General features: G+C 36.5%; 1 protein-coding gene across 4 annotated transcripts in view; it reads left to right on the forward strand.

The window, feature by feature from the left end:
- The window catches only part of Dab (DAB adaptor protein), a 231,716-nt gene that overhangs the window by 16,741 nt on the left and 194,975 nt on the right, over window positions 1-20,000 (forward strand). Inside the window, exon 1 of one of the 4 annotated variants that reach the window (XM_067116431.1) lies at window positions 1,388-2,252. The exons of the other annotated variants lie outside the window; for them this stretch is intronic. Within the exon in view, the coding sequence (XP_066972532.1) occupies window positions 2,024-2,252 (229 nt within the window). The 5' untranslated portion in view covers window positions 1,388-2,023. Of the gene's footprint in view, window positions 1-1,387; window positions 2,253-20,000 lie in introns of those variants that run through there. 4 annotated transcript variants of the gene reach the window in all.

The raw sequence follows: 20,000 nt of genomic DNA on the forward strand, positions 1-20,000 counted from the left end.
CCTATATAAAGGGCTGTATTTTAAAGAGGAAATATCTGTGATTTAAATATCCTGAGATATTTCATATCGGACCCTTAGAAGTGTTTGCCTACTGTATATAAAGGGCTACAATTTAAAGAGGAAATATCTGTGATTTAAATATCCTGAGATATTTCAGATTGTACCTCTTATAACTGTGCTTCCCTATATAAATGGTTGTTTTTTTTTAAAGAGGAAATATCTGTGATTTAAATATCCAGAGATATTTCAGATTGAACCCCTTATAACAGTGCTTGCCTATGTAAAGACCTCTGTCTTTACCGCACTTCATATAAGTATAGATGAAAGTGTTTTCTTGTTTTTATTAAAAGTGAAGGAAATATTATTTTAAATATCATGAGATGTTTCAGAGTGAACCCTTAAAAAGTGCTTGCCTATATAAAGACCACTTGTCTTGACCACCTTTCGTACAATTGTAGGTGGAAGAGTTCTTTTTTTTATATTAAAAGTGAAAATTATGGTTATCGTGAATGTTATAAAGATATAAAAAGTTAAAATAATGGTTACCCAGAATTTTGAAAAGATTTAAGTTATTACGTTATCCGTATGTGAAGTCATTCGCTTAGACAAGTTTTGGTTGTTATTTGTTAGTAATAACCAGTAAAGAAAAGTGCAGTTAACAAGGCTTATTAATGCATTTAACGAAACATTTAATATTTTTTGCCAAGTTGTAGAAGTTTTAATATTCATCATTATTATTATTAAAAATATCACTGATATCCGCTCTTCGACGAAAGCAGCAAGCAATATGTTCGCCCTACGGGGATCCGTTCGTGACTGATGCGTCCGCCGCGATCGCCGGCGTGCTTGCGCGCCTCCGCCTTGGGAAACAGTGTTCTTCGGAAGTCCTCCTGAAGGTAATAGGCCCCGCCCGCACGTGGGCGCTGGGCGCCGTATCCCTTCCTCGCTCCGCCATGTCCACGACGGCGGGTTTCCCCCGGTGTCACGACGGCGACGATGACGAAGTGATGACCTACAGCGGCGGCGGGGAGATCAATGACAGCACCTCCAGCATGGACCCTCACTCTCCTCACCCTCCTCTTCCTCCTCCTCCTCCTCCTCCTCCTCTTCCTCCGCCACTAGACGACGCCTCCGTGGCTGCTGCTGCGGGTTCTACCGCCACCACCCATGGTAGGTGCCACCGAATGGGAAAGGGACTGGAAAAGGGTCTCTCTCTCTCTCTCTCTCTCTCTCTCTCTCTCTCTCTCTCTCTCTCTCTCTGGTGCTGCTGCTGCTGCTGCTGCTGCTGTGTGTGTGTGTGTGGGCCTCTCTCTCTCTCTCTCTCTCTCTCTCTCTCTCTCTCTCTCTCTCTCTCTTCTCTCTTACCTCGCCTGCACTTCATACCAAGCGGCCGTTCGTCCCTCCCCCGTTCACGTCTCCCCTCTTCGTCGTCGTGGTCCTCGGTATCTCGTCTCTTGGGGCGTGGGGCGTGTCTGCAGCAGCAGGAGCAGGAGCAGAAGCAGGAGCAGAAGCAGCAGGAGGAACAACGGCGTGTGTGTGTGTGTGTGTGCGTGTGTCTGCGTGTGTGTCTGCGTGTCCCCCGCACTCACTCTCTCATGCTCTTCTCTGTGCTGTCCCTCACTCGCTCCTCCTTCTGTGCCTTAAGTCTCTCCCTGACGAAGAAGAAGAATAAAGAACAGCAGCGACGACCCTCACCACCGCCCCACCACCACCACCACCACCACCGTGAGGGCGTGTTTGATGTTGGCTGCTGGTGGTGATAGCGGTGTTGTTGGGGATGTTGTTGTTGGTGATGGTGGTGGTGATGGTGACGACGACGATGGTGGTGTGCATATGGTGTTAGTGTAGTATTCCACGTTGTCCCGAGCTCCCATTGTGTGTGTGTGTGAGGAGCGACGGACGTCCTCCCTGCCTGGACCGGAACAACAACAATAACAATAAAAGAATAACAATAATAGCAATAACTATAACAATAACAACAACAACAGTTCGGTTGAAGTAAGCACGGACGCCGCCGACGACAATGGTCGTGTTCGGAAACCTGTGTTTGGGGGTGATCAACACTATATGTCGGGGACATAATGGTGTCCGGTGTATATGTCAAACTGGTGGAGGAGGAGGAGTAGGTGGTGGAGGAGGCGTTGGCGTTGGCGGAGGCAGCGTCGTCAGTGGCGGGGGCGGTGTTGGTGTTGGTGTTGGAGTTGGTGTTGGTGTTGGCGTTGGTGTCGCTCTCCGGAAAGGCAACAACGATGGTACGTATTTTGGGTCAATATTTCAAGGGGTAGATGGATGGACACACATACACACACAGGCTTTTAAAACCTTCCCCTCCCTCCCCCTTCCCCTCTCCTTTCCCCCTCCTTTGTCATAGGTTTCCTCCTAAGAAGTAATATCACACACACCTTTGTCAAACACCCCCCTGCCCAATCATCTACCCCTCTCCCTTACCCCCTGCATCACTCTTTTGTCGCCTATATAATAATAGAGAACCTCAGTATCTGGTTCATAATTGGTTCATATTTGGTTCGATCTCTTTGTGATGATGCTGATGATGCTGCCTTGCCTTGGTTTTAGTGATTTTTTTTCTCTTGTTTTTTTCCCCGTGCTTGTTTTTTTATTTGCTTGTTGTCTGTATTCATGGTTTTTTAAGACTTGATTTCGTGGCTCTTTTGGTCCAGTTTTGTTTTTCATTTTTAAATAAGGCAGTTAATTTCTTTTTATTTATTTGCAAATGCTCTAAATTACAGCCCTTAAAATATATGTATGTAGCACATGTAAACATGTATACAATATACAGTATATATATATATATATATATATATATATATATATATATATATATATATATATATATATATATATATATATATATATAATGTGTGTGTATAATATATTTATATATAAATATATTATATAAATATATATTTTATATATATTTATATTTTTTGTGGATTTGCATCTAGGTTGTTTTTGCCTAATTGCTAATTAAAGGGGTATCTGATTGTTGCCATGGTAGTGAAAGCGCATTGCCCTTGCAAATTCTAGCAAAAGCATTTTGCATGCAGATGACTCAGATATAGAGGTCAATATGAGATGCAGAAATAGTTACCACTGGCGCATTGCCACATCATCATTACCATTCTCTCTCTCTCTCTCTCTCTCTCTCTCTCTCTCTCTCTCTCTCTCTCTCTCTCTCTCTCTCTCTCTCTCTCTCTCTCATTTTTTAAAAATTTACCAAATAATTAGGCTAAGGTAGAAAAATTAAGGAAAACATAGTACTTAGTCATAATTCATATAAATACCTTGCTCCGATTACCATGAATTATTCGTGAATTTTTTTTTTATCTGAAAGGTATTTTTTTGCTCTGGGTTGATGTTCTTTTAATTTTTTTCTCTCAGGGTATTTTGTACATTGTTATCTTTGTATTTATTACCTGGAAAACCAGTTAATATTTCTCCATTGATGATGGTATGAGGCTAAAACCCTTGTGCAAAGGAGATTAAAAAATATCATCATTGTACAATTAAACACGTCTTGCGGTGTGCACTCTACTCAGTTGAGAGAGAGAGAGAGAGAGAGAGAGAGAGAGAGAGAGAGAGAGAGAGAGAGAGAGAGAGAGAGATGGAGATGAATCATGATTTTTCAAAGACACCACATATATATATATATATATATATATATATATATATATATATATATATATATATATATATATATATATATATATATATATAGAGAGAGAGAGAGAGAGAGAGAGAGAGAGAGAGAGAGAGAGAGAGAGATGATTCATGATTTCTCAAAGACACCATATATTAATTATATATATGTATGTATATGTATGTATATATATATATATATATATATATATATATATATATATATATGTATATATATATATATATATATATATATATATATATATATATATATATATACTCATATGTATAGACTTCGTTGGATTGAGACATAATCGTTTAACCTTTAATGGCAAATACTTACTCTATGTGAAGATACAAGAGCTTAAGCAAACCATAAAGATAGACTGAAATCCATCCCAGCAAACATTCAGATAGAATTCTGATATTGAAAATCCTAATTAAGGAACTGAAAAAAAACAAGACCTCCATACTCGAATCCCAGGCAAAGTTTTATTCATTTGCGAGGTAATCGAGTCTGAATGCGCTTGATTTGATTTCAAGCAGGCCTATTGCCGTGCTTGGATGAAAAGGTCGGTTAACTTTCAAGCTGATTGATAGGACTGGGCTGGACTGAAGTTCTAGTTAGTGGGGAGTTGTAATTTTTTTTTCTTTTTTTGTGGGAAGTCTTAAGGAAAAGGGTTTCTTATCATGCTGTTACGTAGTCGAGAAAAACTCAGAAATGTGTATTTCTACGTAAATGTTTCCTGAAGTTTGGCTGAGTGGAAAGTTGTAAGTTTTTTTTTGAAGGGGAGGAGGGGGAAATCCAGAGGAAAAAGAAGAGTGTATTGTGTTTTTACGAACTCTAGGAAAATCTCAGAAATATGTATTTCCTCGTAAGTGTCTCCTGAAGTTCAAGTTAGTTGACAGTTGTAAGTTCGAGCTTTTTAGCTTTCTGTAAAAGAAAACTATTGTGCCCTGCTTTGTCTGTCCGTCCGCACTTTTTCTGTCCGCCCTCAGATCTTAAAAATTACTGAGGCTAGAGGGCTGCAAATTGGTATGTTGATCATCCACCCTCTAATCATCAAACATACCAAATTGCAGCCCTCTAGCTTCAGTAGTTTTTATTTTATTGAAGGTTAAAGTTAGCCATAATCGTGCTTTTGGCAACGATATAGGATAGGCCACCACCGCGCCTTGGTTAAAGTTTCATGGGCCGTGGGTCATACAGCATTATACCGAGACCACCGAAAGATAGATGTATTTTCGGTGGCCTTGATTATACGGTGTACAGAAAACTCGATTGCGTCGAAGAAACTTCGGTGCATTTATTACTTGTTTCTTGTTGTGGGAAATCTCAAGGAAAAAGGAAAATCCGAGAAATTTGGATTTTCCCGTAAATGTTTTGAAATGTAGTGATAGTGAACATGGCTACGGTTAGGCTGTAAACAGGAGATTATGAATGGACTGGAAATAAATGTTAATTGAGAAATCAGAAAGATAGTATTGTAAGGAAACAAAAAATAGACAATATTGTAAACAGATAACAAGTCATATTCTTTTTGAAACCAAAAAATTTTGAATTCTTAAGGAAATCAAGATTATTTTCTAAGGAAATATCAAAAAGACTGCATTATTTGGAAATCAAAATAAATGGAAAAGACCGCATTACAAGTACATCAGAAAGATCATATTCTAAATTTAAAAAAAAGACTGCATTCTAAAGAAATCAGTGAGATCTTATTGCACAGAAATGAGAAAGACTGCACTTTTAAGGAAGTCAGTAGTATAGCTTTTTAAGAAATTAAAGGTAACAAATTTGGTTCGTTTATCCGAACAGTTGCCGCAAACCTCCTGGTTAAAAGGACCGATTATGTGTATTGAACTTATTAATGGATCATAATTTTCCTGATTGTAGTCTTTGGCTGGATAAATATTATGTCACCTAATCGCTGGTATCTCTGGAAACACTGAAATGTCAAGACTGGAAAAAATAATAATAATAATAATAATAATAATAATAATCGTTCATCAGCATCTGCATAGCCGCTTCACAACCTTGAATAGATCTTCTTCCATTCAAGAACGCCTCAGTTATGGCAGTATCTTGCTCGCTAAACGTTTTGATAGCAATGGCCAAGTGTACAGGCAAAGTTATATTATTAAGTAGGTACACCCGTTGCGTCCTCCGTACCTCGAGACCGTATTGATCTGAAATACTCAGGTAGCCTCTGAGGACTTGCGTGTTGTAAGAATGTCTTTGCAGGTGCAGAGGGTGTTATAGTTATCACATATTGTTAGGATTGGCGTTTTGTTCTTGTTATGCTTAGGAAGCATGTGTGATAATCAGGGAAGTCAGTGGAATGCTTATACAGTCCTGTAGATATTTTTTTAAAAGGTGGTATTTTATATATATATATATATATATATATATATATATATATATATATATATATATATATATATTATATATATATTATATATATACTGTATATGTATTATGTATGTATGTATGTGTGTATATACTGTATATGTATACATGGGTTTGGGTTTTCCCTTATATATTGCATAGTCTTGCATTATATACTATACATATATATTTATATATATATATATATATACACATATATACATATAAATATATATATATATATATATATATATATATATATATATATATATATATATATATATATATATATATATATATAAGACTATGCAGATATGTTAATAAGAAAATACTTTAACAGTTAAACATGCCTGAGTGTACGTTTTCGGAAACCCCGTACCCAAATTGATGGCAGGGCCTGATAGAGATGCGAAGGCCCACCCTAAAGTTTGGGAGAAAGGGTTGTATGGTCACAACAAAGCGTTAAGGAGATGGTTATCGTGACCTGTGATGATGCAGCTTTTGCAAATAGAGGAATAAGAGAGAAAATAAATAGAGGAACTAAGGAAAAATGTAAATTTAAACAGATTTTAAAGGATAATTTTTTAAAAATTTTCATGTCAAAGAAATATTTTTCAAAAGTAAACTTACAGTTTGTTAAATTTATTCTTTGTTGTATAATAGTGTATGCATTACTGTTTTTTAGTGTCATGCATTAAAAATACTCATAGTAGTTTGAGTCTTGTAATGGAGAAACAAATACAGTTATGTATGGTTACGAATGTATTTAGAAATAAATCCAAACATATAACTTTCGGGAATCTGTTCAATTAAGAAGGAGAATCAAACAGAATCCAGAAAACTCTCTGTTTAGATGTATTTTTAAATATATTTGCACCCATACATAACTGTGGATTTGTTTCCCCAGTGCTATGCATGCTTGCCTTAAAAACAAATATAATCTTGTAGAATCACAACCTTTCTTGGACAGTGTCTCATGGTTACAATAAAGAGATTGTTTTAGTGCATATACCAACATAATGAACTCCACAGCCTACTGATACATTTAGTATTCCAACCCAAAGCCATGGCGATAATGACATCATTTAACTGATATTTGCTTTGCATGTTGTTTATTCCTAGATTAGGCCCAAGATAAAGCAGATTAAAGAATGCCAGTGGATCAGAACTGGACGGACATTATTGTAATCAAATGAAAGGGAGAAACATAAAACAGCCTTATTCATGAAATTAGATTTCGGAGGCATTATATTATTTATTACTTTTGTTTGGAAAGAAGACGATTATTCCTTGTATTAATACTTAAATTAATGATTCGACGTCATATCTGTCCACTACTGGGTAAGATTTGGAATGAGTCTTCCCTATTGCTTTCAGTCATATTCTCTTTATGCCCGAATGCCCATCTATACCTTGTCTTTAATTTTAAAATCTCTTCCTTTTTTTCTAAACCTTGATACTTGTATGTACAGTAACAAAATTTCTTTTGACCTGTTCCAGAATACAAGTGAGGATACTCGTCTGTAGGGCATTGTTCATTTTAAATATTTCCTTGTGTCTCTCTCTCTCTCTCTCTCTCTCTCTCTCTCTCTCTCTCTCTGTAGGAAAATGATAGGAAAATACATTGCGTAGAAAATTATATTTCATTTTCCCAAATCGCCGCCACCACCACCACCACCACCACCATCATCATCATCATCATCATCATCATCATCATCTCTCTCTCTCTCTCTCTCTCTCTCTCTCTTTGTAGGCAAATGATAGGAAAAGACGTTCAGTCTCGAAAAATATATTTCATTTTCTCAAACCTTCATCATCATAACTCTCTCTCTCTCTCTCTCTCTCTCTCTCTCTCTCTCTCTCTCTCTCTCTCTCTCTCTCTCTCTCTCTCTCTCTCCAAGTACATCATATCCCGATATATATATAACATTCTCCGTCTCCCCATCACATTTTTATAACGTGCCTTGCATAGCTTTTCAACTCCATCGTTTCAAATTCATTTTGTTGTTGAAACCGTCAGTAATTCGTTCTTGTTTTAATGACATGTTTTGATGCTTCGTGACTCATAGTCCGGAAAACATAACGAGGAAGGTTTTGCAACGTATGTAAACATACATGCCTCTCTTTTAAGTTCCATTAGCGTGTTTGAAGATCGCCTTTTTTTGTTGAAAATTATAATAAATTTTTACGGAACTCAGTGAATTATTTTGAATTTCAGTGTGGACCAGTGGCTGAAATTAGTGATTCATACTGCTGCGGTGTAGTCGTCATCAGCACGAGTTTTCATGGGCGAATGTTTTTGTCAAATTTTTTTTAGTTCGTAGAATTGCTGCGTTGCTAGGTGGGTATTTTTTTCAGTTTTTTTTTTTTTTTCGTGGGTCTTGTTCTCCGTTGTAATTGAAGCACTTAAAAAATGGATGCATATAAATGCCTTAAGACTCCTAAGAACGTTTCCATGGCGACGCAATAATATATATAATATATATATATATATATATATATATATATATATATATATATATATATATATATATATATATATATATATATATATATATATATATATATTATATATATATATATATATATATATATATATATATATATATATATATATATATATATATATTCCAGTGGTTGGATTAGATTCCCTACTATTGCACACCGATCTAGATATGTTCCGTTAAAACCCATACCGTCTTTGTCGATCTAAATACTGAAATGTTTAGTTAGGTGTTGTTCAATTGAGGTGGGCAGTAGCCCGGGTAGAGACTCGAAAGTAAGAGAGCTAACAGTCATGTTTTAAGATGATTGCTGAGAACTGGAAGGTCGAGATTTGGGTGTATAGACACCTTACACGTCTCGAACTGTCGACCTAACCGCCCAGTTCTCCTCGCTGCTGGGAGAAAGGGAGCTGGGGATTGGTACGATACACGTACACATCGTTACCGGGGTCTAAGCGATGTCAGGCAGGCAGCCGATCGAGGCTACGGCCTACCCCAACGCCAAATCAAAGTCCTTCAGAAAGAAGGCATCGTGCTTACCCCATATAAAAATGGGAAAAAGCACGTTAAAACGAAGAAGATGTACAGCAGTAATCACAATGGCCTCCTCACTTCTCAGTTTCTGGGTATTATTTGAATAAGATTTTCACTGCCAACCTTGATTCATAAATAGAGATCAAGTGAAACTTAATCTCACCCAAACCCAGTTATGCGGGATCCACTCTCTTCACTGGATGTTGGGATTTCTTCATTTGATATTTATTTAGTATTTAGATTTAGTCGTGAAAAACGTATTAAAAAATTGTGGAGAAATCGAATAATTGAAAGGTTATTGTGGGTATTGCAGTTATGTATTTATGTGGTCTAACTGACCAGAATCTCTCTCTCTCTCTCTCTCTCTCTCTCTCTCTCTCTCTCTCTCTCTCTCTCTCTCTCTCTCTATATATATATATATATATATATATATATATATATATATATATATATATATATATATATATATATATATATATATATATATATATTATTTGCGTGTGTATGTAATAAACGAATCATATATGTGAGGCTACGGCCGACCCCAACGCCAAATCAAAGTCCTTCGAAAAGAAGGCATCGTTCTTACCCCATATAAAAATGGGAAAAAGCACGTCAAAACGAGGAAGGAGGAAATATATATATATATATATATATATATATATATATATATATATATATATATATATATACATATATATATATGTATATATATATATATGTATATATATATATATATGTATATATATATATGTATATATATATATATATATGTATATATATGTATATATATATATATGTATGTATATATATATGTATGTATGTGTGTGTGTGTTTAGGAAAAAGCTGTTGAAATGGTTAACGTGTACCCACTGCTTTTATGGCTCTGAGGACAAGGAATTGCTTCCTTGCACTTTGTTCACCCCTTGTCCTATTCTTGGAATAATCCCAAACTCTTGTCTCCCGGTCCTTTGCCACCGAGGATTTGCTGACAGCATTGTGGGCATTGAATCTTCCTGATGGAGAATACGAGGCCATATTGTACGTAACGTGAGGGGATAATTGCCGTGGGTATGAATGGTCATTACACATCAGTTGCCAAGTAAATGGTTGGGTGAATCCACGTAGGATGGGCGAATCCTCGTAGGATGGGTGAATCCACGTAGGATGGGCGAATCCTCGTAGGATGGGTGAATCCACGTAGGATGGGCGAATCCTCGTAGGATGGGTGAATCCTCGTAGGATGGGTGAATTCTCGTAGGGTTGGTGAATCCTCGTAGGATGGGAGAATCCTCGGAGGATGGGTGAATCCTCGTAGGATGGGAGAATCCTCATGGGCCTTATAGGATGGGAGAATCTTAATGGGATGAGAGAAGCCTCGTAGGATGGATGAATCCTTATAGGATGGGAGATTCCTCGTAGGATGGGAGAATTCTCATAGGATGGGAGAATCCTTGTAGGATGGGAGAATCCTCGTAGGATGGGTGAAGGATCCTCATAGGATGGGAGAATCCTCGTAGGAAGGGTGAATCCTCATAGGATGGGAAGGATGATCGAATCGGTCATTAAGGTCATTACGAATCAGTTGCCAGTCAGTGAATTCTCTGACGCTTTAGAAGTCATGGAATGAATGGCCGAGGTAGCACATGCTTGCAGAGGCACTTCGGGTGAATTTGCGTGCTTGCGTGCTTTCCGGCCGTCCATAATTCAGGGGCCTTTGGAAATACTGTAGCTGCTGCCGTGCTAGGTACGTATGGCGCGATAACATGCACGGTTTAACCTGTGGTGGCTTGCGTGCATTCGTCACGTGACAATTAATGGAGGTGCCGTCTATTTTGTCGCAGTGAGTGCTTCCTGTAGTCGCCTTTTTAAAATTTTTTTTAGTCAATCCGGTCATCTTTTAAATTTAATGTTTGTGTTGTATGTATTTTTGTAATGGTGCATGTACTCGTATATTCAGTTTTATAATCCTTCCTCAGGTTTCGTCGTAAAATGGTCATCTCTTTTTGTCCATAATTTGGTTTAATTATGCTTCCATGCTTTGTCTATTTGTATTAATCACTTACTCATTCCTAGTGTCTTTCTTTGCATTTTAGTACAATACTTATATTTAATTGCAATTCATTGTAATAATACATGTTCTTGTTATCCTCATGTTCTCCTGTGTATTTAATATAGTACTGATAATTTCTCATAGCAGTTCGTTTATAAATACTAGACAAACATTACATGCAAGCTTTTCTTTATTGACAAGCTTGCAGCTGTTTACCACAGATAGTCTTCTTGCTACTAAATAGTCGATGGATTTGCTTTAGATTATTATGTCACCGTAATGACCAAGTCACTGGAGCAATGAAAGGAATTGTTGGAATGACTGTTAATTGATTGGTTTGAAACCCGGACTGCCGCCACTGATTGATAATGCTTGCTGGTACCGAATTAAGACTGAATATGGTAGCAGAATATGGACATCCAGTAAATATTAAGTGTGTCATTGTGTAGCAATCATCGTTGGTCTAGATAATCTCTTTTCTATGACGATGTGTCATGGTTAGACATTTTAACATTCCTTCGCAGAATGCACACTTGAAAGCAGGAAAGTGATATTTAATTTTGGTTACACTGGTGATTTGATCTCCTTGGACCACACCAGTCATTTTGATTGCAACAAAAGAACGAATTATTTGAAGTGAACCTTCCTCGTAAGTTATTTTGATGGTGAGGAATTCTCTAAAACCTCAAGGTATTTTTATTTTGTCGTAGTGGTAATTGCTTTAAACTCTGAATTAGAAAAATAAGTGGCTCTCCAGTATCAGTGTTAATATTGTTTCAAAAATCATAGCACCTTTATGACGTTATTTCGAGAAAACCTGTATAGTTTTTTTTATACCAAGGAGATATTACATAGGGTTCACTGCTGCAGGGAAATTTGAACGTAGCAATTCACGAAGTGTGAAACCTATCCTCTGTTGACTTTGCTATGATGGTTTTAAATCAGCAAGATGATTATCATTATGCATATTTACAATCATACAAATACATGAAATTTTTTTTTATCTTAAACAAGCCCTGTGGTTAATCGTCTGTGTATTTGTGATTGTGCAAGAATATCACAACATATCAACATGTAATCTTTATCGTCACACCGATGAAACTTTAAAACCCAAGTTTACAGAGAAGCTTCATGTTTGCCTAGCACTTATTCTCTCCCCACAAGGTAACTTTTCGTAGTTGGTGGTTATGGTTTATAGAAAAGGGCAGGTTAAACGATTTGCAAAACACCTGGAGTTCTTTGTCTTTTCTTAGTGTTTTGTGAATAATTTAACCTACATGTTTCCATGAGGTAGGTTTATCATGAGTAGTTAGCCTACTCTCAGTTCCTTTATTTGTCTATCTACGTTACTTAATATTTAGAATGCGTTGTGATTATTACATAAGTAAATTCAGTGCTACTCTCGTATTTTTTCTTATTGCAGAATCTCCTTGCTTCTCTTTTGAGGTTTTGCCTTACAGATTTATTTTCGTGCTTCCGTCTCTTATTTCGTTTTCCTTTATTTATTTCTTGGTATCGAAATTCGAAATATTCCGGCTTCATACGAAAAGCTAGTCCGTATCTCTCTCTCTCTCTCTCTCTCTCTCTCATATTCATTTTAATGTCTTCAAAATATATCCTTTATTGTATATATGCAAAATATTCAATAGATACTGGTAACATTGTTAAGATGAAACTCCCCTGTTGCAGATCCAATACAGTGTTTAACTCGAATCTTACTCTTGTTCATCGTACACTGCTAATCTTAAAGCTGGAGGAGGAGGAGGAGGAGTTGAATCTGACATTTACTTCTCGCTTCATTGCCCTATTTTTCTATTTTTATTTATTTATTTATTTTATTTCAGGCTTTCATGTCCATCACTTCCTGTTCAAACGCTCTTTCACTCCCCTCCCCCCTTCCCCCTCCCCTTCCCCTTCCCTCATCCCCCATTCACTTGTCTGTGAATCATTCCTCCCCCTCTCTCTCTCTCTCTCTCTCTCTCTCTCTCTCTCTCTCTCTCTCTCTCTCTCTCTCTCTCTCTCGTTGCTGCGTTTTGAGGCCAGTTCGCAGGGAGTTTCAATTTCAGCATCATCCCCATCGCGGTATTCAAGATGGTTTTGATGTTGGAGAGTGCTGTGTTGGTCTTTAAAGCTGAGCTTGTGTCGTAACCCTTGCCCTGATATCTATAGTTTTCCCTTTTGAAGGGCAAAAGTCCCATACTTTAGCCTTTTATGCAGCGTTCGTTGTCTAAATAGTAGCTTTTCTAATCACTGATGCTCACGTTTAGCCTGTTTTATGACGTTTAATGTCCAGATATTTGCCTTTTTAATCATTAATGCTCATATTTTGCCTTTTAAGGCATTTGTGCCCATATTTTTACCCATCATTATTGCTGTGTTGCCCTTAATTGTGCACTGATGTTTATACTTTTGCCTTTTGAATACTTGAGCATTTTATGAGGCTTTAAATGTCTAAATATTTGCCTTTTAATCACTAATTCCCATAATTTGCATTGTAAGGCATTAATGCCCATATTTTTGCCTATCATTTTTGCTGTATTGCCCTTAATTGTGCACTGATGTCTATATTTTTGCCTTTTGAAGGGCAAAAGTCTCATACTTGAGTCTTTTATGATGCGTTAAATGTCCAAATAACTGCCATTTTAATCACTAATGCCCATAATTTGCATTGTAAGGGATTAATGCCCATATTTTTACCTCTCATTATTACTTCATTTCCCTTACTTGTGCAATGATATCTAAAGTTTTGCATTTTGAAGGGCAAAAGTCCCGTACTTTAGCCTTTTATGAGACGTTAAATGTCTAAAAAAACTGCTTTTCCAAGTCCCTACCACCCATAGTTTGCATTTTAAGGCACCCACGTTTTTACCTATCATTATTGCTGTAATGCCCTTAATTGTGCACTAATATCTGTAATTTAGCCTTTTCAAGGGCAAAAGTCCCATACATTAGCCTTTTTTAAGACATTAAATGTCCAGATATATGCTCTTTAATCACTAATACCCACACTTTAAATTTTAAGGCATTAATGCCACGTTTTTACCTATGATTATTGCTGTAATGCCCTTAATTGTGCATTCTACGCCTTTAGTGCCCATACTCTTGTAATTATAAGCTACCTTAATGTTCCTATTTGCCTATTTATGGGTATTAGTGGGCCCATTCATTTGCTCCTTTTCAGTCAAGTGAATTTCCCTCTGGAAACAAAGGGCAAGGAAGTCTAGAAGGGGTCTCCGTGAAGAGAGTGCTGATTTTAATTGCTTTTGCTATAACCGTTTGAAGATGATTGACAGATAGCCTATAAAAAAGTAGGTTAGAGAAGGCATTGTTCGTGCCGTTGACCGTAGCAGTTGCGACGCCGGATTTCACGAGTTCAATCGATGATTCATTGATCAGAACCAAAGTGTCTCAAAGGGTCAATATATTATATTTATACAGAACTCGCCGTGTGAAGTCAGCTCGAGAGTAGCGTAACTGTACTACTGTTCAAAACCCCTTTCGCTCTACCTTTAGCGAAGCCGAATCAATATTACAGCGCTAGAATGTAGGCCTAATGGACAACCATTGCCACCACTGCCACCACCACCACACCACCACCACCGGCTTTGCCGATGACGTCAGAGAAAGGGAAGCCGGGGGGGGGGTGTCGGTGACGTCATCTGAGTGAATCATTCCCGAGGCGTGTAATCTCCCTCACGCTCTCATTTGCGTCGTGGCCCTACGGACGCTGCTGTTCCTGCTCCTGCTGCAGTTTCTGCTGCTTATGCTGCTGCTGCTGCTGCTGCTGTGGTGCCCGTCCCGCCCCCGCCCCCGCCGCTTAGCGAAAGGGGTGTAATCAGGGGCCAATTACTTAGGAATTCCCTAACCTGGAAGATGTATTGGTGGGACTTCCCAGTAGCTATGATGTCATGTTCAAGGATTGACTTTTGACTCTCTCTCTCTCTCTCTCTCTTTCATATATATATATATATATATATATATATATATATATATATATATATATATATATATATATGTATATATATGTATATATATATATATATAAATTAAATATATAATGAATGTATATATGATCATATATAGTGAATATATATATATATATATATATATATATATATATATATATATATATATATATATATATATAATTTATTTATTAAAGAGGAGCAGATTATTTAAAGTATTCCAAATTCCATTAGATGGTTACCGTTCGCTGTCTACCATAGGAGGTTTTTATTCATGGTGTTCCATGAAGAGTGAGGCCTTTCAGTTATTTAGCAGATTTTTAATGGTTGAATATTAATGAAATGTCTTACGGGTTGCATTCATCCTCTTATTCAGAATTAATTTTTATTCACTTTTAGATTTTTATTTCAAAATTCTGACCGCGTCGGGTGTGATGTAAATTTGTTGGTGTTCCTGTTGTTTTATTTTGTTATTGCAGGGTAAATTGGTGATTACATTGTAAATGTTAATTGAAATTATTGTTTTGTTTTATTTGTTTTGTAAATATGGAAAGTTATTGACCTAATTCTAAATGCACTAGAAAATTGTTTATATTTACTTTGTAATTTTTTTTGTGTACTAATCTAGACGAATTGTCGGTAAGAATTATTTGTAATTGTTAATCGCATCACATTCATTAATTCTTGCCATGTCATCCCGTTAGGATTCTAGAAACCAATTTCGTAAGTTCTTTTTACTTTTACTGTTATTAATAAGTATTTGCAATCGAGTTTACTCTCTCACCGCTATTGCAGCATTTTGTGAACAGGGAGTATGTATAGTAAAAATCAAGATGAGAAGTACGATAAATACAATGAACACAAATCTGAACATGAGTAAAAGGAGTGATTTATGCCCTTAGTAGATTACGAGCCTCTACTGCAATGGCAGGTCTCTCACATCGCTACCTAGTTTTATTTTTATTTGTATTTATTTATTTATTGTTTTATTTGTTTATGTTTTGTGTACTAGGGTCGAGAGAACTGTTACCGAAACCACTCGATTAAACAGTGACATTCATATTTACAATTGGTTGTGCCTCTGATGCTCAGTGCATGCGCAGTACTTTTATCGCTCCAGACGAATGTTTGCACATTAGGAAGAATAATAATAGTATTAATAGTAATAACAATAATTTGGTTAAACACAGTAGTATGTAAACAAGTGCTCATTATAATGGGCTGAGTAAAATCATTTCCATTATAGTTGATTTTGTTTTTCCTTGTTTTTCTCTGGACATTATTGTTGTTGTGCTCGTTATTATTGCTGTTTCGGGTGTCCGTAATTGTTGTTGATGCTTGCATTAATTTGCATATACGTGATGATATTAGTTGAATGTAAATATACGAAATAGCGTAATCCAGTGGTTATTAATAAGTAAATTAATTTTTTGCACGCTTGTCCCAATTCATTCTTTCTCTTGCTAGCAGAATGACTCGGCTATTTTTCAGAATATTCTGCGACGAATTAATGAGAGAGAGAGAGAGAGAGAGAGAGAGAGAGAGAGAGAGAGAGAGAGAGAGACTGACGCTCCGGAAGTGTGTGTTGCATTGAATAGCCTTTTGTGACTACCGAGGTTGGGCGAACATTGGTGTTTGCATTTTTTATTTATTATTATTTTTATTTTTAGCCTGTGTTCGTGATGCACACTGGCGAGTCTTTGGGTCAATGAATGGTATGTCATGTTGGTCGTAATGTGGCAGATTCATTTTAGGTCATGTAGTCTCAACATGGAGTTTTATCATGATAGTGTACGTATTAATATTGAAGAGTTTGACTGAAAGATCTTCAAGTTTTTCTCGACCTCCGATGATGAATTTATTTTGCTGGTCGAAACATTGACGAAGTTCTCAGAGTTTATCAGGTGGTCTCGAAATGTTTGGTTCAGCTTCGGCATTTGAAATTAATTATCATCAGAATTCTCTGTATCTTTGACTTTTTTCTGTCTCTTGAATGAGTGAATTAGTTGGTACATTCGTGTTTAAAGACAACATTTTTATAGCCTTAATCACCATCATAGTTCTCTCTCTCTCTCTCTCTCTCTCTCTCTCTCTCTCTCTCTCTCTCTCTCTCTCTCTCTCTCTCTCTCTCTGAAACTGAATTAGATTCTGAATGATGAACAAAACCCTAAAATTGTATTGTTCTATTACTCATATGATTCTTTGCGAGAAGAGTTTAAATATAAATAAACTTGTAATCAGATAAATGTGTATGTAAATACTAAGAGTATCGCTTTAGTGCTGGGTTTTGGGGTGCGGTTATTACTTTAAATGTATGGTTTAGTTGATCTACAGTGTATTGTGCGTAGTCTTTTATTCCTTTCTTTAACGTGGTAAGTTAATTCTGTGCTATTGAAGACATTCCCTTTTTAACTTCGTTAAAGTTGGAAAGTATTCACTAGAAATTTCTGCTCTTTGTGGTAAAGTAAGTTACCAAATGCTTTGGCTTAATTGTATATCACAGAAATTGGTCACCATAAGTGCGTCAGCACAAAACATCTATTATATTTTTGTGACGCCAGTTTTAATAGCCACAAATCAACCAGTCTGTTATACGAGTATTTCTTTCTCACTTATTCCTCTCTCTTCTTCCCCAACCACCTACCCCTACCTCTTCCCTGCTCCTCTCTCTCCACCGCCTTCTCCTTCCTCCCCCTCCCTCCCAGGGACGCAAGACACTCCCTACCATAATTTCTAATTAAGATTAACATTGAACCAGACCTATGCGTTCATTACCTTTAATGAAGGCAAATGAGCTTCGGACTTTTCTCTCTCTCTCATCGCGCATTCCAATCGGCGCTCTTCGAGGGTCCATATTATTATTATTATTATTATTATTATTATTATTATTATTATTATTATTATTATTACGCAGGCAGATGCCTTCAACAGCCTCTAGAGGTATTCGTCGGCAGCATCTGGAGGTGGTGTCTAAGATTACTAAGATGGGAGGCCTGTTAGTGCACCTCATGCGGTGCACTGTATAGGAATTACTTAAGGTTCTTTGCAGCATCCCTTTCATTCCTTTTACTGTACCTCCTTTCATATTCTCTTTCTTCCATCTTTCCACTCTCTCCTAACATTTGATTCTTAGTGTAACTGCGAGGTTTTCCTCCTGTTACACCTTTCAAACTCTCATTTTTTTTTACTGAATGACCTCATAGGTCCCAGCGCTTGGCCTTTGGCCTAAATCCTATATTCTATTCTATTTTAAGATGGGAAGGCAGTTAGTTTGGTTAGGCTATGGTTCGTGAGAGAGGTCTCCTTTACGCGAGGGATTTAGGCGAAGTGGTGTTACTGCATGGTGAATTTGTTTTGGTTAGATTGTTATTGTATTTCTCTCTCTCTCTCTCTCTCTCTCTCTCTCTCTCTCTCTCTCTCTCTCTACACGCACACTCGTACACGCACACAAACAAGGGTTTTGTGGTGACAACAATTTCTTTGAAAAAGTATACAGTATTCCGACATAACAAATAGCTTTGATTGTTCTTATCGGAAGCTGTGTTTTGAGAGAGAGAGAGAGAGAGAGAGAGAGAGAGAGAGAGAGAGAGAGAGAGACTCGACACAGTCTCTAAAATGTTATGAATTAACGAATGGAATTTCATTGGCTAGGGAAATGCCTTTAAATAATTTTCTAATTAAGGAATGTTATTCCATTGGCCAAGGAAATGCCTTTGAAAAATATTTATATAAATTAAGGAATGTTATTCCATTTACTAAAGAATAACATTTTAAAAATGTTCGAATAATTTAAGGAATGCTAATTCATCGGCAAAGCAAATGCTCTTTTGAAAATGTAGAAAATCCTCTTTCGTTTAGGACGAGTCTCATACGCGCATAGTTTTCAGCGTGGAATGCAGAGAATCTTGTATATATTTGATAGCTTTCCCCGATGGTGTGCGTAGTATGACGTGGCGGAGATGAGTGGGTGCATTTGCGCGTGCTCCACGGAGTTCTGTTATGATTTAGCAGAAGCGAGATAAAACAGCGATGTTTAGCAACTGTTTGTCCAGCTTGAACTCGAGACTGAGTATTCTGCAGGGTCAAGAAGTAGCGTGCTAGAATATTTGCAGTTTTGAAGTCATTTTTAAAGGGCCTTGACTGCTAAAATGTGAAAAAATATTTGTATGTATGAGTGTGTGTGTGTGTGTGTGTATATATATATATATATATATAGCCTATATTATATATATTATATATATATATATACATATATATATATATTTATATATATATATATATATATATATATATATATATATATATATATATATATATATATATATATATATATATATATATATATATATATATATATATATATATATATATCACACATATATATTTGTTTGTGCGTATGTGCATGTATGTATGTATGCATTTATGTGTATGTATATAAGCATGTTAGGGAGAAGTGTATTACCTATGATTTAGTTCTATTCTTTTATTTTTGTATTTATTTTTGTTTTTTAAGACATGACCATGTTCATAAAATGCCTGTATAAAATGTAATTCCTAGGGGAGGATATGTAGTCTGTAGGCCATGGGTCATCGGTGCTATTTTAGACTATGGTTTTGGTGTTTTGCTTATTATAGGCCATCATGAGTGTTTGAGCTGTAGCTCTAAAGCTCAAGGGATACGAATTAGGAGTCAGATTTAGCTACAATAAAATTTCCTACTAGTTACATGATACCGCTCAGTAAGGAGAAACAAAAACTAATTTTACTCTATATTTGATAAGAAAATATAAAAGGTTATATCGTATTTAGGTTTGTCTCCATAAAACCTAAATGCTTGGTACAGAAAATGTGTAAGATTTAATAATTGCACATTAAACGTAACGAATTGATGTCGGGGT

Source organism: Macrobrachium rosenbergii, chromosome 14 (genome assembly GCF_040412425.1).
Source record: "Macrobrachium rosenbergii isolate ZJJX-2024 chromosome 14, ASM4041242v1, whole genome shotgun sequence".
Classification (NCBI taxonomy): Eukaryota; Metazoa; Arthropoda; class Malacostraca; order Decapoda; family Palaemonidae; genus Macrobrachium; species Macrobrachium rosenbergii.